Consider the following 22500-nt stretch of genomic DNA (forward strand, 5'->3'; position numbering starts at 1 on the left):
TCTCTAGAGATAGGTTTGTTTGGAGCTGAAAGGGAGCCTCAGGGAAAACTGCTAGTCCATGTTCACTTCTCACACCGCTTTCATTTTGTGCTTTCAGAGAATGTCATTTCACTCATATGGCACGCTGAACTCGTCTCTATTATTATACACTACATTCCACTAGCACTGTGAATGTCTCTTTCTTTCTTACACACACACACACACACACACAAACACATACACACACAATTTTGAGAGAGTGTTGGTCTTCTAGAAAATACAGAAAATATTAGCAAGGCCTCGTTTTTATTTAAACAGCTTTGTGACAAATATTTTCTTCATCTGACGTAAAAGTATTACATTATTCATATGAATTATTAATATAATTAATATTAATTCCTATATTTGTTTCATATTTATTAGAGTTCATTTAATGTATATTTTTTGCTTTTTAAGTTTTTATTTCTGTGTATTTATATTGTTTATTTATTGTGTATGTATACATGTATTATTATTATTATTATTATTATTATTATTATTATTATTATTATTATTATAGAAGAAAATAAAATGATATAAATAGATATTTTCTACTGAATTTTTTTTTAATAATAACCTGGAAATATAAAAAAAAAAAATAATTAGCTTTAAGTTTTTTTTGTTGTTGTTGTTTTTTTTGTTTTTTTTTAATAAAACATGACTCAGAGTTTTATTACATACTTCTATTAGGATATTGGACTGGGTAGCGTTTCACCCTACATCCCTTCACACACACACACATACACACACACACACACACACACACACACACACACACACACACTGTTATGTTGTTTCATGTACAGTGATCTGTTACATCACATCAGACTGTTCGGCGTGGGCCGTCACTCATTAAGTATTACGTGACACTGGATTAATAGCAGAGCGAAGCAGCTGTTGGTAAAGTGTGCTGGTGTCTGTAGTAAAAACAACACTCGCTTTAGTTAATAATTGATCACTGCTCCATCCAGCCAGAGAGTCCCGGTGACATTTGATCTGTGTTAAGAGGTCAGCGAGTCTCAGTCGACGTCCAGCTTGTCTCAGAAACTCCCCGAGCTCAGGTTTTGTGGCTGCGGTGTAAGCTTTGTTTTTTTCATTGAAGTACTTAGGATTCAAATTCTTATCTGAGAATGACTCAGGGTCTGTTTTAGAAAGACGAGAAGACTGCAGAACCATTTTCAGCTTTTGGAAATCTCATAGTTATCTAATATGTGCTAAATTATAAGAGAACCATGTTGTGAGATGTTTATGCTGAAGATTCATTCTTGTGTTATTTTGGAAGCTCTGTGACTCACTTTGGCCTAATCCCATAATCTCTTCTGGCTCGGGGATGTAGTGTAGGCTAGCACGAAATTAACGGACTCGGGCAGAAGAGTGGGATTGACACGTGAATCACGTCCCTTGCTCAGCCGACAGACTTATCGTTTCTCTGTCAGAGAAAGCCTTTATATTTCTGACCGGATAGAAAGGTTAAAAGTCCATGAGTACAAAAGTACAATAACAGTATCTCAAGTTATGTGCTTTCAGAGATGATTTACTGCAAATTACCTCAGCATGGTTTCTTGACTACGTAGCGTCTGGGTGTAGATGCTAGTGTTTAAAGGTAGGAAGCTTTTCTGGAAACCCTTTTTCTCAGAAGCTTTTACTCAAGAAATATCTGGCAACCTCTAAGACACGACCTACATTAGGCCAGAATCGTGCAGAAAATCATTCACTCACTCATTTTCTACCGCTTATCCGAACTACCTCGGGTCACGGGGAGCCTGTGACTATCTCAGGCATCAAGGCAGGATACACCCTGGACGGAGTGCCAACCCATCGCAGGGCACACACACACACACTCTCATTCACTCATGCACTACGGACAATTTTCCAGAGATGCCAATCAACCTACCATGCATGTCTTTGGACCGGGGGAGGAAACCGGAGTACCCGGAGGAAACCCCCGAGGCATGGGGAGAACATGCAAACTCCACACACACAAGGCGGAGGCGGGAATCGAACCCCCAACCCTGTAGGTGTGAGGCGAACGTGCTAACCACTAAGCCACCGTGCCCCCTGCAGAAAATCTATTTAACATTTTTTTTAGCCTTGAGGATAAGAGATTACCAAGTACAGTATGATGCTGTATGGCTCCGTGCAACATGTGTCACAGCTGGACACCAATGCTGAGCATGATGAGCATCTAAACCCCGGTGCTCAAGAGCTACCAATCAGCCTTCGAGCCAGACGACTAGACGAATTCGTTCGCGTAGATGTTCATTAGTCAGAAGTACAGTACAGTTCCTGGATATGTTTTAACCTCAGATATGGGAACGTGTCCATTACAGATCAGGTGACGTCTTCAGAAATCTGGTCTTTGATACAGATGCCTAATGCCTTAAAAAAACAGACTATGGAGTCAATAATCCGCACATGGGCTCGATGCAGTTTCTTTTACTAGCATGAATAAAACGCTGTACTTTTTTTTTTTTTTTCCAGATGATGCAGCTGCAGACAAATTAGATCGCTGTGAACATGTTTATTCATGCACTTTCATTTTACAAGTGCTCTCATAAATTCTGCAGGTGGTGTATTTTATCCTATTTCCCTCGCGCTTTGTAACACGGTTAGTCAGAGAAATGATTTGTAGTGTTAACTTTTTGATTTTTTTTGCTTAATAAATTTCCTCTAGCCTGAACATTTTTCAGCTTTAAACACAATCGGTGAAGTGAAGCAGATTTTCCACTTTTCGTTGCCAGATTTCTGCATTAAAGCACCGTGAAATTTTAAAGGAATTTTTTAAGGTTATTTATTAATTGTCCTGATGAATGAGATGATCCAGATGAAATCTTGGTTGCATTGTATAACATGGGGGTTGATTATGTTTTGTTCGGGTCGTATCCCAGGATGAGAACGATAAGGATCAAACTAAAAGAAAAAATAAAACAAAAATGATTATTTTCTGTCTGTTAGCATGATTTATTAACGTTTTGCTATTTTGTGTAACTCCCACCAGTTTTGCATTATCCTATGCCATGCTCCTATTGCTGGGTTCTTGATGTACATAACAGCAGTAGTCTGTTCCTCCTTTTCCACCGAGGCAGTTTGAGTGCTGGTTCGGAGCCTAATTTAGAACCAGTTCTTTCTTTTTCGACAGCCAAAGCACCGGCTCTGAACCAGGAAAAGTGGTTCTTAAGTAGCACCAAAACGTTGCTGGTCTAGACTTAAGAACCGCTTGTGTCAGGGGCTGTGGGCGGGGCTACTGTTAGCGCATTTGATAATGTACCTTAAGTATACTAATGTTTAATACACTTTTACTTTACCGCGATATGATACATTATCAGAACACATGATAGTAAGTAGCTACATGCTAAGGCTAACTTTTTTCTGTGTTAATGATAAAATAACGTTATGTACTTTCTCCATTACAACCTCCGTTTATACAGATTACATGGAGCTGCACGTACACGTTGGATTCGCTGCGTTTGGGTGTTAATGTAGGTTCACAAAGCCATGAGCATTAACAGTAAACGCCATTGTTGATGTGTTTGTGTTTGCCGCTGCTGCGCTAACGTTGCTGTGTAACGTGACACGTATACAGTGACGTCAGACTCGGCTCTGTGATGCTCTCTGCCCGGTTCTTTTTGGTGGAAAAGGGGTATGACTGTGACAGTCCCAGCATTTTGAAGTCTTTGGACCCGTTGGCACAAAAATCGGCTACTGGTTTGCATTTGATGAGCACCAATGATCTCAACTCGAACAACTTTTTAGATCGGTGATTTTGTTTTGTTTCCTGCAGTGTAAAACAGAGAGTGTTGAGTTCTGGTGTTTTCCAGCAATGGTTAAGTAAAGTTATGGCGCTAATCCGTTTGCGTTCTCTCTTCCAGCACGTGAGGAGAACGTGGCCACCTTTCGCGGCTCGGAATACTTCTGCTACGACCTCTCGCAGAACCCCATCCAGAGCAGCAGTGATGAGATCACTCTGTCCTTCAAGACCTGGCAGCGTAACGGGCTTATTCTGCACACGGGCAAATCGGCCGACTACGTCAACCTGGCGCTGAAGGACGGCGCGGTCTCCCTGGTCATCAATCTCGGTTCTGGAGCCTTTGAGGCCATCGTTGAGCCAGTCAATGGCAAATTCAACGATAATGCCTGGCACGATGTCAAAGTTACACGCAATCTCAGACAGGTAACGTTAAACACACAAAGCCTCTAACGGTCCTGGTTTATTTACTGTTACTTTAAGATATAACGCTCGTCCTGTTTATTTGCCTCTGAATTTTTATGATTTTCTAGATCTTTCCCCAAGGTCTTTACTTTTCACCTCATGCTAAGCCTCTATGAGCATTAACCTCCGTCATAGGCCATCAGTGGTGTGATGGCTTCAGGAGGTTGCCTCGCTCTTTTTTCTACTTCTCCCTCTCTCATTTTGTAGATATTCTCTTCACTCGGGTGAATAGTGCTTCTTATCAGGCAGGGAGGGAGACGCTTCAGCCAAGCTCAACCGTGCCATTTACCCACAGCCAATTTTTGTCGGTTAAATTGCTCAGTGCACCGACTGCATTTTAAAATATGTAAATGATTAGGGCTGGTTTTGCTCCTCAGCAGTGGATATTTTCAGCATGGCCAGATGTAGAGGTGATGGCGCCCACTGAGATCCATCCATCAAGCTTCTCTATATTATTTTATTCACTTTATGTAATGACAAATTTTTGTTTTTAAATCTCTAAGCTGAAAATAAAAAGATCTTGAGACATCTTGAGAATCATCTGCTAAATCGCGGGAAGCTGGTTATCACATCTCCAGTGTGATATTTGTGGAAATGTTGGGTACAGTACAGGCAGAGAAATCCATGACAAGCTTGGCATGATGCTTGACGTAAAAAGTACACTGCAGTTAAGATGATGATGAATGCATTTGGTTATTGAGCTCTTTTTAAAGTAAGTATGATCTGTTTTACACGTTCATCACACATGTGCTATTTTAGGAGTAGGAGATACATGAGAGTGATACATGAGCCCTGGATCTTGGTCTTTTTTTTTTTGTTTTGTTTTGTTTTTCTTCTTCTTCTTCTTCTTCTTCTTCTTTCTCTATTTCTTCCAATTTCTCCCACTCTTTCATGTTTTGCTGCTCAATGGAAACTAACCGCTCATGGAATGAGTCTGTTTTACTAACCGGTTACCTGAATGACTAATGAAGCTCCCTAATTACTCATCATTGGTTTTTGTTTTTGATTTTTACATCATTTTCTTGACAGCTCTTTTTGTTCACTGTTTAATTTCCTTTCTTCCCCCCTTTTCACAAAGCATTCAGGCGTTGGACACGCTATGGTAAACAAACTACATTGTCTGGTAGATATCATTCCTATTGTCCTTTTCTTTTGGTTTGCCGTGTGCTCTCCTGGCCCTTTTCCTTTTTCTTTGAGTTTCTTTCTAAACGTCATAATCGACTATCGACCAAAAAAAGGAAATGGGGTTGGCATTCTAGGTGTTCTTCACGTTCTCCTTGTCCTGTTTTCTTCCTCATCATGGCTTTTACTTCTTTTCTCTCTCTCTCTCTCTCTCTCTCTCTCTCTCTCTCTCTCTTTCTGAACTTCCTCTTCCTCTCTTCAAAAGACCTTGATATGTGATTTTTGTAGGCTGTAGTGGTTTTAATAAATACGCCTTTCTGTTTGGCGAATACTGTTGACGAAACTGGCAGAAGCTTTCCACCAAGAAACAGAGTAAATAAATCTAAAAAAGAATAAGAACAGTCAGTGGGCAGGGGAGCTCTGACAGTTGTTTCCAGTACAGAATTGCATGGCGATGCTAAATCATCTCCACTTTCAATGCATTTTTCACTAACAACTCCCCTACCCATCACCCATCACCCCTTCCCCGTTGTGTACCATGCATACCCTTACCTTCTGATCTTCCTCATCGCCTTCACATCTACGGCTTTTCCGTTCAAGTGCATGTGTGTTTATAGCTTGGCTTTGCATGATGCCTTAGGCTGAAGTAGCACATTAGCATCCCTGTCCCTCATACATGAATTAAATGTCATCAGAACCCAAAGATAGCATAACTCTGGCTTTGCTCATCAGTAGTAGTAGTAAAACCATGCAGCACATTTTGGACGCATGCTTATCGATGTCTGAACTAACCAGTCAAATAAAAGTAAAACAAACAAACAAAAACAAAAAAAAGACAAAACTTCATGGTTTGTGACATTGTACTAACATCCCAGACTTAACCCAGATCCCCAAAGTAGGGAACCCATTTCTTACACCATCAAAGATAAAGAAAATATGCCGCAGAAATATTTTCTTTACCTGCAAGAATAGAAGTGACTGATAAGAGCCCAGTGCTGCTAATTTATTCCCAGTGTTACACCAGACAACTGCTCCTACTCCTACCAATGGCGTTCAGAAAGTCACAGATTCAGAGGGTCATCAGTGGATGTCTCTCCTTCCTTTCTGTCATGTCCACCCTGACAGGTCACCATCTCCGTGGACGGCATCCTCACCACCACAGGGTACACGCAGGAGGACTACACCATGCTGGGTTCAGACGATTTCTTCTACGTTGGAGGAAGCCCGAGCACTGCTGACTTGCCCGGGTCACCCGTCAGCAACAACTTCATGGGCTGCCTCAAAGAGGTAGGTGAAGTCATAAGCAGTGAGATGCTGATAGGATGTAGTAGCCTAGCGGTTAAGGTGTTGGGCTACCAATCGGAAGGTTGTGAGTTCGATTCCTACAGTATGTCCACCAAGCTGTTTCTGTTGGGCCCCTGAGCAAGGCACTTAACCCTCAGTTGTATAAAAGTACTGTATAAGGGTTCAGAAGTTTCTTGCAGTTTGTTTTCCAAGGAATGGGCAATACAAGGTCAAATAAAGAAGTGTTGTAAGGGACTAGGACTAGGAAACATGCCAAGGTAAGAGTTTATAGCCAATAAAAGGATACATGAATCCATTCAAAATCAGGCGTTCTTAGAGGATCGGATTCTACTTGGAACGTTAAACGGATATTGAGATGTTTCTGTAACCTTCAGAACCCTCCAAAAGTGTTCTTCGAACAAGGGTTCATAAACCGTTCCTTGGCTACATCCTGTATACATCTTTTCTAAAAGAATTCTGTGTGGAATGTTTTCTGAATGGGTTTCTGAGGTTTACAGTACCACCTGAGCAACAAAACCATCTGAACAACTCAGTAGGGTTCCAGATGGACCCCTTCAGAAGAGATTAGAATGACAGAACTTTTTTTTTTTTCTAAGAGTTCATAAATTTATTACAGACTAATGAGACTTAATGATACCATTAACTACAAAAGAGCTTAAGGTGATTACGAGTGGTGGTGCCAGGAACAAGAAGAACGTGCCAAAACTAGTGCTGAATACAAAGCTTTGCTGACAGTTGGTCAGTGCATTAACCACAGCGAGGTTCTCCCGTCCCTCACTACACTCCTGCTCTGTTTGAACCTCTGTCAGAGCAACAAAAAAAATGGAATGAGCTGAAATGGAAAGTTGGAGCAGTGTAATAGATTTAATAAAGCTTATCTTCTGAGAAGGACAGAGTGGACATCAGTTTCCATGGAGCACCCAGTAATGAAATTCACTGGACTTCTACATTTTCCCAAGACGTGAAATTGTTTCAGCCGCATTTAATTTGGCTTTTCAATTGCTGTAAATCATTTGATTAAGGTTGCACCAGCTCAGAGAAAAAGCTTGGATGATTGGGTGAGATGAGATTCTGCATTGTGGTACTCGTCAAGCTTGCGATGGAACACGAGTGGGTCGGTGTGAGGGGCTGTAATCTGGGGGGAAGAAATCTCCAAGTAGAAACTAATTTTATGGGAGTACTAATCCCATAAAATGAGCTTTACATAACATGTTTTTTTTAGGCATTTGACGTAGTTCTGATGCTGATGTTTCCCCTTCCAGCTATTCTTTATTGTGAACTTTATCTCCTTTACTACAGAAGCCTAAATCGCTAAACAGATCGTTCCTTAATTTAGCCGTGAGTGGGTAGTTAATCTATTGAGAGATTAATTTGGGGACCTTGGCCAGATATCCTGTTACACTGTCTGTTGCCTTTACGATGTCTGTAAAAATTTTTTTAAAGAAGTCCATTTATCATCACGTTTGATTTGGATGCTAACTACTGTTCCCAGCATGCAGGCCAAATCCTTGCACATTAGCGTTTCAATAAAGGCTCATTACCAGGACCTTTTCTCACCCAGATTCTGTCAGAAGTGGCTTCCATTTCTGTGATTACAGTAATCAGTTGCATAAGTGCTGTGATGTAACAGGTGCTTGTGCAACACAAGGTACCAGCTGTATCAGCGCAATGAGTAGTGTTTCTGGAGATCCAAGAGTGGAAAGGTTTAGCTGCTGAGATCTTCACCTGCAATTTCTGCCCAACTACACTAGTTTACCCAAACTTGCAGACATTTTCTTAAAAAGGAAAGCATGTTACTGGCTAGGAATTGAGTCAAGTGTTGACAATTCACATGCTTTCTTTCTCCAGGGTTTAAGACATCTTGAATACAGGATTTTCATTATCCATTTTAAGATCAAGTCCAAGCTGTGGTCAAAAGACTTGCTTGACCAGGAGCGTCCTGGCACTAAGGCCACTTTTGGCAAACAGAGATGAATTGGAAGGTCAAAAGGACTTGGTGATTGTCTATACCATCAGAACTAAAGTAACAGCTAGATCATGAACAGTTGCTTAAAGCTAACATTCAACAGCATACAGTAACTGCAGTGAACGTTGGACGCATCACAATTTCTTGAGCGTTTTCAACACAAACTTCTCTCAAGTGTTGAAATAAGTAGCGCTAGATTAAAAGCCATGCAACCGCAGCACGACCCTCACTTTTAGCTCACCTCTGGCACCTGCTGGATGCTGCTGCAATATAATACTTAATTTATATACAGGTGTATACCTTGATTTTGTTTTTTCCAAATAAATCTATTCTTCATGGTTATTTGAAGGATTCCAGGGCATTTAGTAGCAACTATAGAGAGAATATTTGAATTTGTTATTTGAGGAGGGGGCACGGTGGCTTAGTGGTTAGCACATTCGCCTTACACCTCCAGGGTTGGGGGTTCGATTCCCGCCTCCACCTTGTGTGTGTGGAGTTTGCATGTTCTCCCCGTGCCTCGGGGGTTTCCTCCGGGTACTCCGGTTTCCTCCCCCGGTCCAAAGACATGCATGGTAGGTTGATTGGCATCTCTGGAAAATTGTCCGTAGTGTGTGATTGCGTGAGTGAATGAGTGTGTGTGTGTGTGTGCCCTGCGATGGGTTGGCACTCCATCCAGGGTGTATCCTGCCTTGATGCCCGATGACGCTTGAGATAGGCACAGGCTCCCCGTGACCCGAGGTAGTTCGGATAAGCGGTAGAAGATGAGAGAGTGAGTGAGTTATTGGAGGAGCACTCCATCTTGTGGTATAGGATGCCAAGTGCAGCTAGAATCTGTTCAGACCTGCTGTTAAGACGAGTCCTGGGTGAGTGTGTGTGCGTCTGTTTGTGTGAGAGAGACACTAATAACCAATGAGAACAGAGTCTCCTGAGCAGGACTCTACATCACACACCCGCTCTGTCTCTCTGACATGTGCACGGTGGCTGTCATTCATCACCGTGTTCCTCTCTGAAAACAGGCTGTCCGAGCTCAGCGTCCTGAAACCCATCCTGTTCTCCAGCTGTGAAATGGGTCATATCAGTTGAGATTGGGACAGATGGGTCAAACCTCTGTGTCTCTTGCCCCAACCCCCCCGCCCCACACACACACACACAAACACACACACATACACATCCCCTCCAGCTGTTCTGTTTGGATAAGTGGTGTTAGCAGAGGGATACCTGGCACAGGTTCAAAGCGGGAGTGACCGAGGAATGTAGCCAGCTCCAGAAACAGCTGTACCATTTGCCACCGCTGTCACACCGATGGTTAAGGCTTGTAATGAAATAGATATGCTAGTTAAAGCTGTGGCATGGGTAGATGTTGGCAGAGTATCAGGGTACCATTTAGCCATTAATAACTCTTTTCAGTCGAACCTACGAGGGATGCTGTAGCTTAGTGCTTAATGTGTTGGACTTCCAATCGGAAGGTGGTGAGTTTGAATCCCAAATCACCTCTAATCCTCTGAGCCCCTAATCACCAATCCACAGGGATATTTTTGGGAGGTCAGACAACACTGGAAAACGCAGAGGAAACCGTTTCTGAAACATCTGATACTTCACACATTAGGATGGATTTTAGTCAAGCTCAGTAACTTACCCACAAGGCACACTGATGCTTTTGGAATCTCTGCAATATGTTGTGGGGATTTTTGAGAAATGACTTTAATCATAGATCAGAATAACAAGAACAAGTAAAAGACGAATGCCGGATAAAATGATGATCAGTTGATGATCTGCTTTCCAAAATCTCCAACAGTTAAGTGAAGAAAAACAAATTAACGTCAACTTAAACATCTTCACAGTTTAAGTGGAGGCGAGCTTGTCTTCTTTCAGCCTGGAGGTTTGATGCGAAAACACAGACCGAGTGCCACCTGGCATCCTTGACTGGTGAATAATCTATACCAATTTCCAAAACTTTTCTCCAGCTTGACCTGCGAGCCATTAATTCTAGCAGAGTGGTGGGCAGGCGCTGTAGGCAGAGATTTATAGTACGGGCAGACAGCTGTGGATGATGAATTGGCATGTCACTGCAGGCCCACCACAGACGAAGAGGGGGTCACAGGCACGCACAGACCCATGCATGGTCGTTCTACCAGCGCCCACGCTGCATGCTCCACGCTCCACGCCAAAACCCGCCCGCCAATCGAAACAGAAAGCTACACTCACTCACTCACTCACTCCATGCCTTGATTTCACTGAATGTTGTCACAAATCAGGTGCACAAAGTTCCAGATGTAGATCCATAAAGAACTAGTTGCTGGCAGTCCATCATGCACCAACAGAGATCCCGAATCGTATGTGTGCAGGGTTTAGTCTATTTTATCATGCTTTTAACTTACGATTTTGATTTGTATGTTTAATAAGGCATGTGGTAGCCTAGTGGTTAAGGTGTTGGGATACCAATCGGAAGGTTGTGAGTTCGATCCCAGGTCCACCAAGCTGCCACTGTTGGGCCCCTGAGCAAGGCTCTTAACCCTCAATTGCTCAGTTGTACAAAAATGAGATAATGTACAGTAAGTCGCTCTGGATAAGGGCGTCTGCTAAATGCCATAAATGTAATAAAATATATTTGCTTCATCTCTCCAGTTTAGAGAACTTGCCCATAGTTCGAAGGATAAGCTGACCAAGCACTCTAACGAATCTGATTACCATGTGTCTCCTCTGATATCAAACACACACATCTCACTGTGATTTAAGAGTACTGAGACGAGTACAGGATAAACTTTATGATTACACTAGCAGTCTGTGTGATTGTATGATAATTGGCTGGTGGGATAACCCTCTGCTCCTGTACAGCTGAGCCTTAGCGTGTATAAGATTTTCAGGAGACGCTCTCGCTGTGCCGCACCTCCATTTCCCTTTTCCAGTTTATTTCCAAGCGAGCCTGCAAGGTGAGATAACAGCTTGATGAAATTCGACTCCACATATTCAAACAAGTTTTATTCGGCCTTTGCGCTCAGTCGGCCTTCGCGTTCACTCAATCCGTTTCATCTACAGACTTGAAATAAGCACATGCTTGCACCGAGCCTGCTCCTGTTCCTCTATAGTAGAAGGCTCAATTACTCCCTGTTCTATTACCTCATGTCCCGGCAGACACACCTTACACCAGGTGCTGATAGATAAAGCGTCACTATTCCATTCAAATGTCACGATGGCGCTGCTGCTGTTTTTCAAGGCGGCCTCGACTCGCCAGTCTTCACACCCAAAGGGACGAATATTTGTTCTCGGCACTGATGTTTTTCAACCCTGAATGATGCCGCTAACCTTTCTGCGGCGATTAATCAGCCCTCTCAAAGTCAATTAATTCAATTTGGTGCTCTTGAGAGGATGCGTTTTGACAAACAGTTTAAACGCTTTCGACACATGAAATGTGATTTCAGAAGTCCAGAGCAGATCGGTTCCGAGAGGAGAACGGACAGTTCGCGGGCAGCGTCCCAGCTGGAATTAACCAGCTGACATTTCAGGTGCTGTTTGAGTTCATCAACGTGACAGCGCTTTAGGACGGTTTAAAGCGAGGAGGATCAGCTGTCGCTCATGATGAATGGAGATCGCTGGGGTGAAACATGATACTAAAGCGGGATGGGAAATAAATCAGGAAGACATCCGAGAACATAAACAAGAGCGCTATAGTCACCTTTAACACAGCATTTTTTTAAAAGAAACTTTATGCTTATAAAATCATGGCATTTTTTAATTCTGTTTGGCGTCGATTCATTTTCTACACCAGCAGCTTGGAGAGCAGTGCAGCTGCATATCCTACGTTTATTAATACGCTTGCTCGGACACTTTAACGCTCATGTAGAATTTTTCTTGGCAGTTTTTTATCATAACTGAGAAGTCAGAAAGTCAATAGAAAGGATAAAAAGTATGAAGTATCAAAAAAAAAAAAAAAAAAAGGATCTCGTATAAAAGGAATAAAAGACAGTGTTATTGAAAAAGGACGAACATCAGGGTGGTGTAAAACTCAGCGTCATTGTATATTTTCCAATAATAATGGCACCCTTTCGTGATGTATTGTAAATATATACAACTTTAGCCTTCAGGCTTTGTGTGAGGTTTCAACAGATCGATACTAAACCTCCGTAATGGACCAAAGGAAAGTGTTTGTGTTGTGTTTGACACCAGAATAAAGATGGCGCCAATCTGTTTCCCGCCGTGAGGAAGTGCAGTGTTTGTGTGTCTGTGTGTGTTTATGTGATGAGTCGTGTTTGACCTATGCACGGCTGTGCTTGAGGAATGGATCACTGCAGGGATGATGGTATTTATGATCCCGCTGATAAAGGCTGCTGAAAGAGAGACTAGTCCTCCATGGGGACAGCAGACAATCCTTCAGCTCGCTCTTTCCTGCAGGCCGCGGGAGAGCTATGGCCTGATTTACAGCCGGGATTATCTATAATCTCAAGGCTGGGAAATGTGGCTGATGACTGCAACTAATCTGAGAGTAAATCCAGGCAGCCCTGTGGCCCAGAAAAGATCTACATTCGGAGAGGAAAGCTGGTGATTTTGCACCTCGACAGTTCCAAGGTGTTGCTGGCGGTGAGGTGTGTGTGTGTTTGTGTGTGTGTGCTTGCTATAGATTGGTGTTTTTCGCTTTAACTGACAAAAACAAGCCAGCGACGTGATATTTTTAAACGAGTCGAGGGGAAAGTCTGGTGCCTCTGCGCTCTTTGTGATAGTGAGAGTGCCATCACAGCTTTTTTCCGCCTCTCTTTATTCAGCGTATTAGCATAGCTATCAGGAAGAGCAGACACAGATACACACACCTCAGCTGTAGTCGGTTACCACTGAGAGCCATTCATCGTGAAGGAATGACCTGACCTATTGGTATTAGCTCCGGTTTATTAGTCCTGCTATTCAGCACTTTGCGTGAGGAAAACTTCTCACTGCTTAAAACTTCACCACATATTCACTTTATGTTAAAATAAGAGTACAAAATGCAGCTCAATCGACATGTAGATCTAGAATGATTGACAGTTCTGAGCTCTCTGATATTAATTGACTGATATTGGCCCAACCCCTTCCAGGAAGCCCCACCCCTTTCTCACATGTTTTGATTCAACTGGATTTATTTTCTTAGCTTAAAATATGCACTGATTCGGTGTTTAATCTTAATTAAATTTAATTGAATTAAAATGTGTTGCTGTGTGTATTTAGACTAGCATTTTATGTATTTTAATAAATAAAAAAAAAAACAATAAATATCAATTAAATCATTAATGTTAGCTGAGGAAATATTATGAGTAATTTGCTTATTTTTCACAAAAAAAATATTTTTTGTTTTAAATATTATTTTTGTTTTAAATGACAAGTTTTAAAGAAATTCAGATGAGAACTTTTTATTATTATTATTATTATTATTATTATTATTATTATTATTATTATTATTAAATGAGTGAATATTTTTATGCGCATCAACCTAACCAACTAATTATTCATCTCTCTTTTGATGCAGGTCGTGTACAAAAACAACGACATCCGCTTGGAGCTTTCTCGGCTGGCACGCATCGTGGACCCAAAGATGAAGATCCAGGGAGATGTTGTGTTTAAGTGCGAGAATGTGGCCACACTGGACCCCATCTCGTTCGAGACGCCTGAAGCCTACATCAGCCTTCCCAAGTGGAACACCAAGCGCATGGGCTCCATCTCGTTCGACTTCCGCACCTCGGAGCCCAACGGCCTGATCCTGTTCACGCACGGTAAACCGCAGGACAGGAAGGCGACGGGGAGCCAGAAGAACACCAAGGTGGACTTTTTTGCAGTGGAGCTGCTGGACGGGAGTCTGTACCTGCTGCTGGACATGGGCTCGGGGACCATCAAGGTCAAAGCTACACAGAATAAAGTGAACGATGGGACGTGGTACCATGTGGACATCCAGAGAGATGGAAGATCAGGTGTGTGTGTGTGTGTGTGTGTGTGTGTGTCTGTGTCTCTCTCTGTGTGTGTGTGCTTCTAGTTTTTATTCTAGCAAACCATTTTGTTTTGCGTTTAATTAAAACTCCTTTTCCGTGAGAAGCTCGTGGCTTATTTGTGGCCAGAAAAATGTCTACTGTGTGTTATCATCATTTAACAGGAGATAAGTTAAATAAATAAATAAATAAATAAACAAACAAACAAATAAATAAATAAATAAATAAATAAATAGGGGGGGCACGGTGGCTTAGTGGTTAGCACGTTCGCCTCACACCTCCAGGGTCGGGGTTCAATTCCCGCCTCTGCCTTGTGTGTGTAGAGTTTGCATGTTCTCCCCGTGCCTCGGGGGTTTCCTCCGGGTACTCCGGTTTCCTCCCCCGGTCCAAAGACATGCATGGTAGTTTGATTGGCATCTCTGGAAAATTGTCCGTAGTGTGTGATTGCGTGAGTGAATGAGTGTGTGTGTGTGTGCCCTGTGATGGGTTGGCACTCCATCCAGGGTGTATCCTGCCTTGATGCCCGATGACGCCTGAGATAGACACAGGCTCCCCGTGACCCGAGGTAGTTCGGATAAGCGGTAGAAGATGAATGAATGAATGAATAAATAAATAAATAAATAAATAAATAAACAAACAAACAAAGACCAGTGCTAGGTAATTACTTGCATTTTAATAGTTTTAACAAAACCCATATCAAGATTGTAGAATTCTCTGTCATGAAATGTTTAGCAGTAAACATGAGGATTTCCTCTAACAGCATTCTGTCTTATCGACCGGTAACGACTGCGTATCAGTTCGTACCACACGCTCGTGCGAAAGGTCTCTGGGGATATTAATAATGCAGCCGATTAGACAATGGCGTTCACAGGAGCGGGCCGATGTCACTTCTACAGAGATTAGCTCTATCGATCCTTTCCTCTCCGCTCTGACTGTTGGTTTACACGCTACTACATCTGTGTGTGTGTGTGTGTGTGTGTGTGTGTGTGTGTAAGTGTTTGGGTGTGTGTTTATAAAAGTTAGCTTTACACAATTCACTCACGCAAGGTCATAAACACAGGACATGACTGAAATCCACCAGAGACCATCTACTACTGCTGTTCTCTGCTATAAAAGCTTCTACACACTCTCTGTCCTTTAGAGATAAACAGACGTCGATGCGAGCTTCCGATCCTTGCCTGATTATTTGCTGTCGTATTTTAGAGCGTAGAGAGCGAGAGCGCCACCAACAGTCTTAAGTGAAACACTAAAAACACAAGGGACTTTACTGAGAAGCGAGACGGCGAGGCTGTGGCTGATTTCTTTTACTCTCAGACCGTAGATTTGTGCAGCAGAGATGTTTCATATCTCTTGTTTCATATCCGTAACACGTTATAGAACCGTGTCTGTATCTAGAACCTTCTAGGCTTCTAGATTTTTCTGTTTATTTTGTCATGCATATTTAAACCCTGTGCATGAAATAGAAAGACGTTTCGGTTGCCGGAACATTTGTATCCTGATTTTTTTAAATTCTCTATTGGAGAAATAATTTCTCTTTTATTTCACTGCAGATCATTTTGAGTTGGAAAATGTAAAGGTGTAAATCTGATATGAACTGTTCAAATTATTCATTCATTCATTCATTTTCTACCACTTATCCAAACTACCTCGGGTCTCAGGCGTCATCGGGCATCAAGGCAGGATACACCCTGGACGGAGTGCCAACCCATCACAGGGCACACACACACTCATTCAATCACACACAAGGGACAATTTTCCAGAGATGCCAATCAACCTACCATGCATGTCTTTGGACCGGGGGAGGAAACCGGAGTACCCGGAGGAAACCCCCGAGGCACAGGGAGAACATGCAAACTCCACACACACAAGGCAGAGGCGGGAATCGAACCCCCGACCCTGGAGGTGTGAGGCGAACGTGATAACCACTAAGCCACCGTGCCCCCTCTGTTCAAATTATATAACAATAAAATTCAGAATTATAATTGTTTAACTGTGGACAAAAAAAAACACAAAATAATTTTGTGAGAATTTCTAAAATGATTTTTTTTCAAGGTTCCTTTCATTTTGGATTTTGTTTACTGGATCTTAAAAGTTCCACTAAAAATCTTCAGAATTTGATTGTTGGTCAAACAGAATTAAAAAAATGTTCATTAAAAAAGTGTGAAAAAAATAAATCTGGACACCGGACAACAAACAAAGGAGACATTAAGTTCTTTTGCATTATTTTACCCGGGTCTTTGACGCCGTACCTACAGTACACAGAGACTCTATAACACATTTATGAACCGTTACTAAAGCCACTCTTCCTCCTTATAGGTACTATATCCGTAAACAGCCGTCGTACCCCGTTCACAGCCAGCGGAGAGAGCGAGATCCTGGACCTAGAGGGCGATATGTACCTTGGTGGACTTCCTGAGAATCGTGCAGGTCTCATCCTGCCCACCGAGCTCTGGACCGCCATGCTCAACTACGGCTACGTGGGCTGCATCCGGGACCTGTTCATCGACGGACGCAGTAAAGACATCAGGCGGATCGCCGAGGAGCAGAACGGAGCGGGAATCAAACCGTCCTGCAACAAGGTGACGGGGAAGCAGTGCGAGAGCTACCCGTGTAAGAACAAAGGGGTGTGTAAGGAGGGCTGGAACCGCTTCATCTGTGACTGCACTGGAACCGGATACTGGTCCCGTACTTGTGAGAGAGGTGAGAAAACGTCCATATTCACCAACACAACTCCGTAATGTTCCCAATGACGTTTCCCAAAAAATTTCTTGTGCTAGTTTTTACGTTTTCAGGTAATTTGCATATAATTTACATACACTTATATTAACCAGTTACAACACTCTTACTAAATATCACAAAGTTTTCAGATTCAGGCTGCTGAAGTTTCATCATTTCATTAATTTCAGCTTCTCAACTCTGCGAATTTCTTCATACAGTCGGCGTCACAAGGTGTCTGTAGTTTTTAAAGGGAGGGAAGAAGAAGATAAAGGTCTTCTGATGTGTAACTACCTAATCATGTTAAGAAACTAAATGAATCAGTCTTTTATGTCCACATGGTGTTAATGCAGATTATTTTATCTGCTCTCTCCAGACGCACGACTAGAAACACACCGTAGTTCTGAAGCTCGGCTCGATTTCCAACGATGAATTAATTTCCTGGTTTTTACAGTAATGGTGTATTATTGTGTATTATTTACAAACAGCCTTGTGTTTGTTTGTTCAGTGTTTAACCTTTAAATTCCCACCAGGTGCCGTTTGTAAACTGAGGATTAGTGACTTAATCACAATAATAAATAAGCTCATTAATGTCCCTGTTTAGAGCTGAGTACAGCAGCAGAACTGAGCTGCAGCTGCAGTGACGACGAACATTACTCAGGTCCTGAACATTACTCAGGTCCTGAACATTACTCAGGTCCTGAACATTACTCAGGTCCTGAACATTACTCAGCTTTAACATGAACATTACTCAGGTCCTGAACATTACTCAGGTCCTGAACATTACTCAGCTTTAACATGAACATTACTCAGGTCCTGAACATTACTCAGGTCCTGAACATTACTCAGGTCCTGAACATTACTCAGATTTAACCTGAACAATACTCAGGTCCTGAACATTACTCAGGTCCTGAACATTACTCAGGTCCTGAACATTACTCAGCTTTAACATGAACATTACTCAGGTCCTGAACATTACTCAGGTCCTGAACATTACTCAGCTTTAACATGAACATTACTCAGGTCCTGAACATACTCAGGTCCTGACATTACTCAGGTCCTGAACATTACTCAGATTTAACCTGAACAATACTCAGGATTACTCAGGTCCTGAACATTACTCAGCTTTAACATGAACATTACTCAGGTCCTGAACATTACTCAGGTCCTGAACATTACTCAGGTCCTGAACATTACTCAGATTTAACCTGAACAATACTCAGGTCCTGAACATTACTCAGGTCCTGAACATTACTCAGGTCCTGAACATTACTCAGCTTTAACCTGAACATTACTCAGGTCCTGAACATTACTCAGGTCCTGAACATTACTCAGGTCCTGAACATTACTCAGCTTTAACCTGAACATTACTTAGGTCCTGAACATTACTCAGGCCCTAACATTACTCAGCTCTAACCTGAACATTACTCAGGTCCTGAACATTACTCAGCTTTAACCTGAACATTACTCAGGTCCTGAACATTACTCAGGCCCTAACATTACTCAGCTTTAACCTGAACATTACTCAGGTCCTGAACATTACTCAGGCCCTAACATTACTCAGCTCTAACCTGAACATTACTCAGGCCCTAACATTACTCAGCTTTAACCTGAACATTACTTTGGTCCTGAACATTACTCAGATCCTGAACATTACTCAGTTCCTGAACATTATTCAGCTCTAATCTGAACATTACTCAGCTCTAACCTGAACATTACTCAGCTCTATCCTGAACATTACTCAGGTCCTGAACATTACTCAGGTCCTGAGCATTACTCAGCTTTAACCTGAACATTACTCATGTCTAACCTGAACATTACTCAGTTCTGGAACATTACTCAGGTCCTGAACATTACTCAGGTCCTGAACATTACTCAGCTCTAATCTGAACATTACTCAGTTCCTGAACATTACTCAGCTCTAACCTGAACATTACTCAGTTTTGAAACATTACTCAGGTCCTGAACATTACTAAATGAATGCTTGTTTGTAAGTTTGAAATATTTTGTCTATTTCATTATTATCTTTGTATCTTAGTTGTTTTTTTTTGGTGACTTCCAGGAGTGAAATGTTATTGAGTCTGTAGACGGAGAGTAAATTTACTGTAACAAGCTGTAAACAAGATACTCATGAATAAAAGCATGAGTATTGATTATGTTCCGCTTCCTGCAATTTCATGTCAGTTTGATTAATACAAATGCGGCTATTCTGTACTCCAGAGCGCTCCGATTCTACTGAGAGTTCTGCTGTGATTCATTACAAACTCACAGAAAACAAAGGAAACAGAACCTATTAGTACTCTGATGTGCCTCCGATGACTTCTCTCTGTTAGAGCTAAAGAATGACGTCAGCTCTTATAATCGTGTCGTGTCTGACTATTGAAGTGACACTTTTATGAAAATGATTGAACACAAAGATTTTAAGGATTTTATGATCACCATCAAGATGTTTACAAGCAGGATGTTTAAACCTGCTAGTTAGAAACAGTATTTTATTAACATATTTATGCTAAATAATTCGGCTTTAATTTACATATTAGTCGGATTCCAATTCATTTAATTTCTTGCTTTGTGACAATGAGCATTGTTCAAAACGTCATTAAAACTTAGTCTTTGTTTTAGACGTATTTGTTTACAGTTTCAACAGAATTTTTAGCCTAAATTTAATCTAAAGGCTACATTTTTTTAAGCCTGAGATGCAGCAAAATGAACCACCCACAATTTCTAAATATGACTCTTAATGTAAAAGAGAGCGAGAAAAAAAAACAGGAGGCACGGTGGCTTAGTGGTTAGCACGTTCGCCTCACACCTCCAGGGTTGGGGGTTCGATTCCCGCCTCCGCCTTGTGTGTGTGGAGTTTGCATGTTCTCCCCGTGCCTCGGGGGTTTCCTCCGGGTACTCCGGTTTCCTCCCCTGGTCCAAAGACATGCATGGTAGGTTGATTGGCATCTCTGGAAAATTGTCCCTAGTGTGTGATTGTGTGAGTGAATGAGAGTGTGTGTGTGTGCCCTGTGATGGGTTGGCACTCCATCCAGGGTGTATCCTACCTTGATGCCCGATGACGCCTGAGATAGGCACAGGCTCCCCGTGACCTGAGGTAATTCGGATAAGCGGTAGAAAATGAATGAATGAATGAATGAAAAAAAAAGCAGCACATTTTCTGGTCCTGAAATTAGCTCCGCCCCTTGAAGTCCTTATAAAGAGCAGGGAAGTTAATGGATTGTTATTATTATCTATTATTATAGATCGCCAACGACAAACTGCGACTTTAATTGACCGCTACACCCTGGGCAGCTTATATCTATATAAAGTTAAGTATAATAACTGATTAATTAATTAATTAGTCAGTTCCTAAATTAGAATCTGCCATTAAAGAGGTTTGTTTTGTTATAAATAATGATAGCATTTATCTTTTTTTTTTTTTTTTTTTAGAATTTACAAATGTTTGCTCTACTGATGCGACGAGAATATTAATACACCGTGTGTGTGTGTGTGTGTGTGTGTGTGTGTGTGTGGACAGATGCCCAGGGCACTTTGTCCTGTCCTGTCCCTGTGGACTGCACATAGTTGGCGACATCACCTGATTTAATCGTTATTGATTCAGATGGTGTGAAGGCCATCAGGAATGACCTCTCTGTGTGTGTGTGTGTGTGTGTGTGTGTGTGTGTGATATCCTTCAGCAGCATTTCACACAATTCATACCAGTGACAAGTCAGTGAAGCGGGATTCTAGTTTTACTGCCTTTGTTCTGTATAATGGTATTTTTTCCGGAAACTTCCAGCCCGAGTGTCATTCAGATAATGTTTGAACACAACATAAAATCTTCCCGCAGCGCTGCAGTTGTGATACATGAACTTTTTTCCCCTCCTAAAAGCTTTCGGCGTATCGATTTCGAGTTCTAACGTCTCTGATTATGTTGGGAGAAGCGGTGAGAGATGACACCCATGGAGGTTTATCTCATAATTACTCTTTCAGACCTAATCTGTGTAATTATGTCTGTGATTTCACTTCTTTCTCAGGTTGTCATTCCTTTTGATTGCCTGTGACTTTTTTTTTTCTCTCTGTCCTCTGGAGATGGTGATGATGATGATGATGATGATGATCTGTGAAAGAGACACAGTAATTAGATCTCTCAGACATACGTGGGGGCGGAGCTTAAATATAACAAGCGTGTCTCATTTTATAAAAGTTTAACTCGCGTTTTTGTGAGGATTTGATAGATAGATAGATAGATAGATAGATAGATAGATAGATAGATAGATAGATAGATAGATAGATAGATAGATAGATAGATAGAAAGATGGAAGGTAAGATGTAGGCAGACAGACAGATACAGATAGACAGACAGATACGTAGAGAGACAGGCAGACGGACAAGAAGATAGAAATACCAGTGGTGTGCATACAGACAAGAAGACAGACAGATTGATAGATAGACAGACAAGCAGACAGATAAATAGACAGACAGACAGACAGACAGACAGACAGATGGAACCACAGATATTGTACTGTGTCAATATGGTTATATTTATGCTTTTTTTTTTTCTTTTTCTCTTTCCATGTCTTTTTGTTTTTCTAACATTCTTAAATATTACGATTTATATAACTGGTATATTTGTAAACACACACACACACACACACACACACACACACACACACACTCATTACATGTCTCAAATGGACTATATTTAATGAGGTGGTAATGGCAATCTGTGTGTGTGCGTGCGTGTGCGTGCGTGCGCGTGTGTGTGTGTGTGTGTGTGTGTGTGTGTAAGTTGAAGTGTTAGATGGTTACACCGTCACTCTGTCAGATTTCACAGTTGTGGTTTAAAATGCATCACGCTCCAAAGTGTGTATCCTGGTTGTCTTGCTCTCTAACACACACACACACACACACACACACACCTCCTCCGCTGCTTCCCCAGCAATCTGCCTGATTTCACGGTTTGTAAGAATCAGCTTGCATTCTGCTCGTCCCACCTCATCATTCATCCGTGTTTGAAAAGTCTGTAATCAGGCTGAATAGCCAATCAGAGCTACGCCTAAAAATGTAAAAAATAAATAAATAAATAAATAAATAAATAAAATAAAATAAATAAATAAAATTTGCAGCTACTCGGTGGAGAAAACACACATCCTTCCTGTCAGAGGCAAATAAAACCTGCAGCACTGAATAGGTGATATCTGAAAACACTTTAGCAATTGTGCAGAACACACACA

At 41.7% G+C, this 22500-nt stretch overlaps 1 protein-coding gene across 5 annotated transcripts in view; it reads left to right on the plus strand.

Moving 5' to 3' along the window:
* Nucleotides 1-22500, plus strand: part of nrxn3a (neurexin 3a) — a 291045-nt gene that overhangs the window by 50271 nt on the left and 218274 nt on the right. For 4 of the 5 annotated variants that reach the window (XM_060880483.1, XM_060880484.1, XM_060880482.1 and 1 more), the window contains exons 1-4: nt 4075-4189; nt 6476-6637; nt 14113-14551; nt 16883-17266. In XM_060880483.1, the coding sequence (XP_060736466.1) occupies nt 6536-6637; nt 14113-14551; nt 16883-17266 (925 nt within the window). In that variant the 5' untranslated portion in view covers nt 4075-4189; nt 6476-6535. Of the gene's footprint in view, nt 1-3887; nt 4190-6475; nt 6638-14112; nt 14552-16882; nt 17267-22500 lie in introns of those variants that run through there. The other variant, XM_060880486.1, reaches the window with a different exon arrangement.

Source organism: Tachysurus vachellii, chromosome 10, assembly GCF_030014155.1.
Source record: "Tachysurus vachellii isolate PV-2020 chromosome 10, HZAU_Pvac_v1, whole genome shotgun sequence".
Lineage (NCBI taxonomy): Eukaryota > Metazoa > Chordata > Actinopteri > Siluriformes > Bagridae > Tachysurus > Tachysurus vachellii.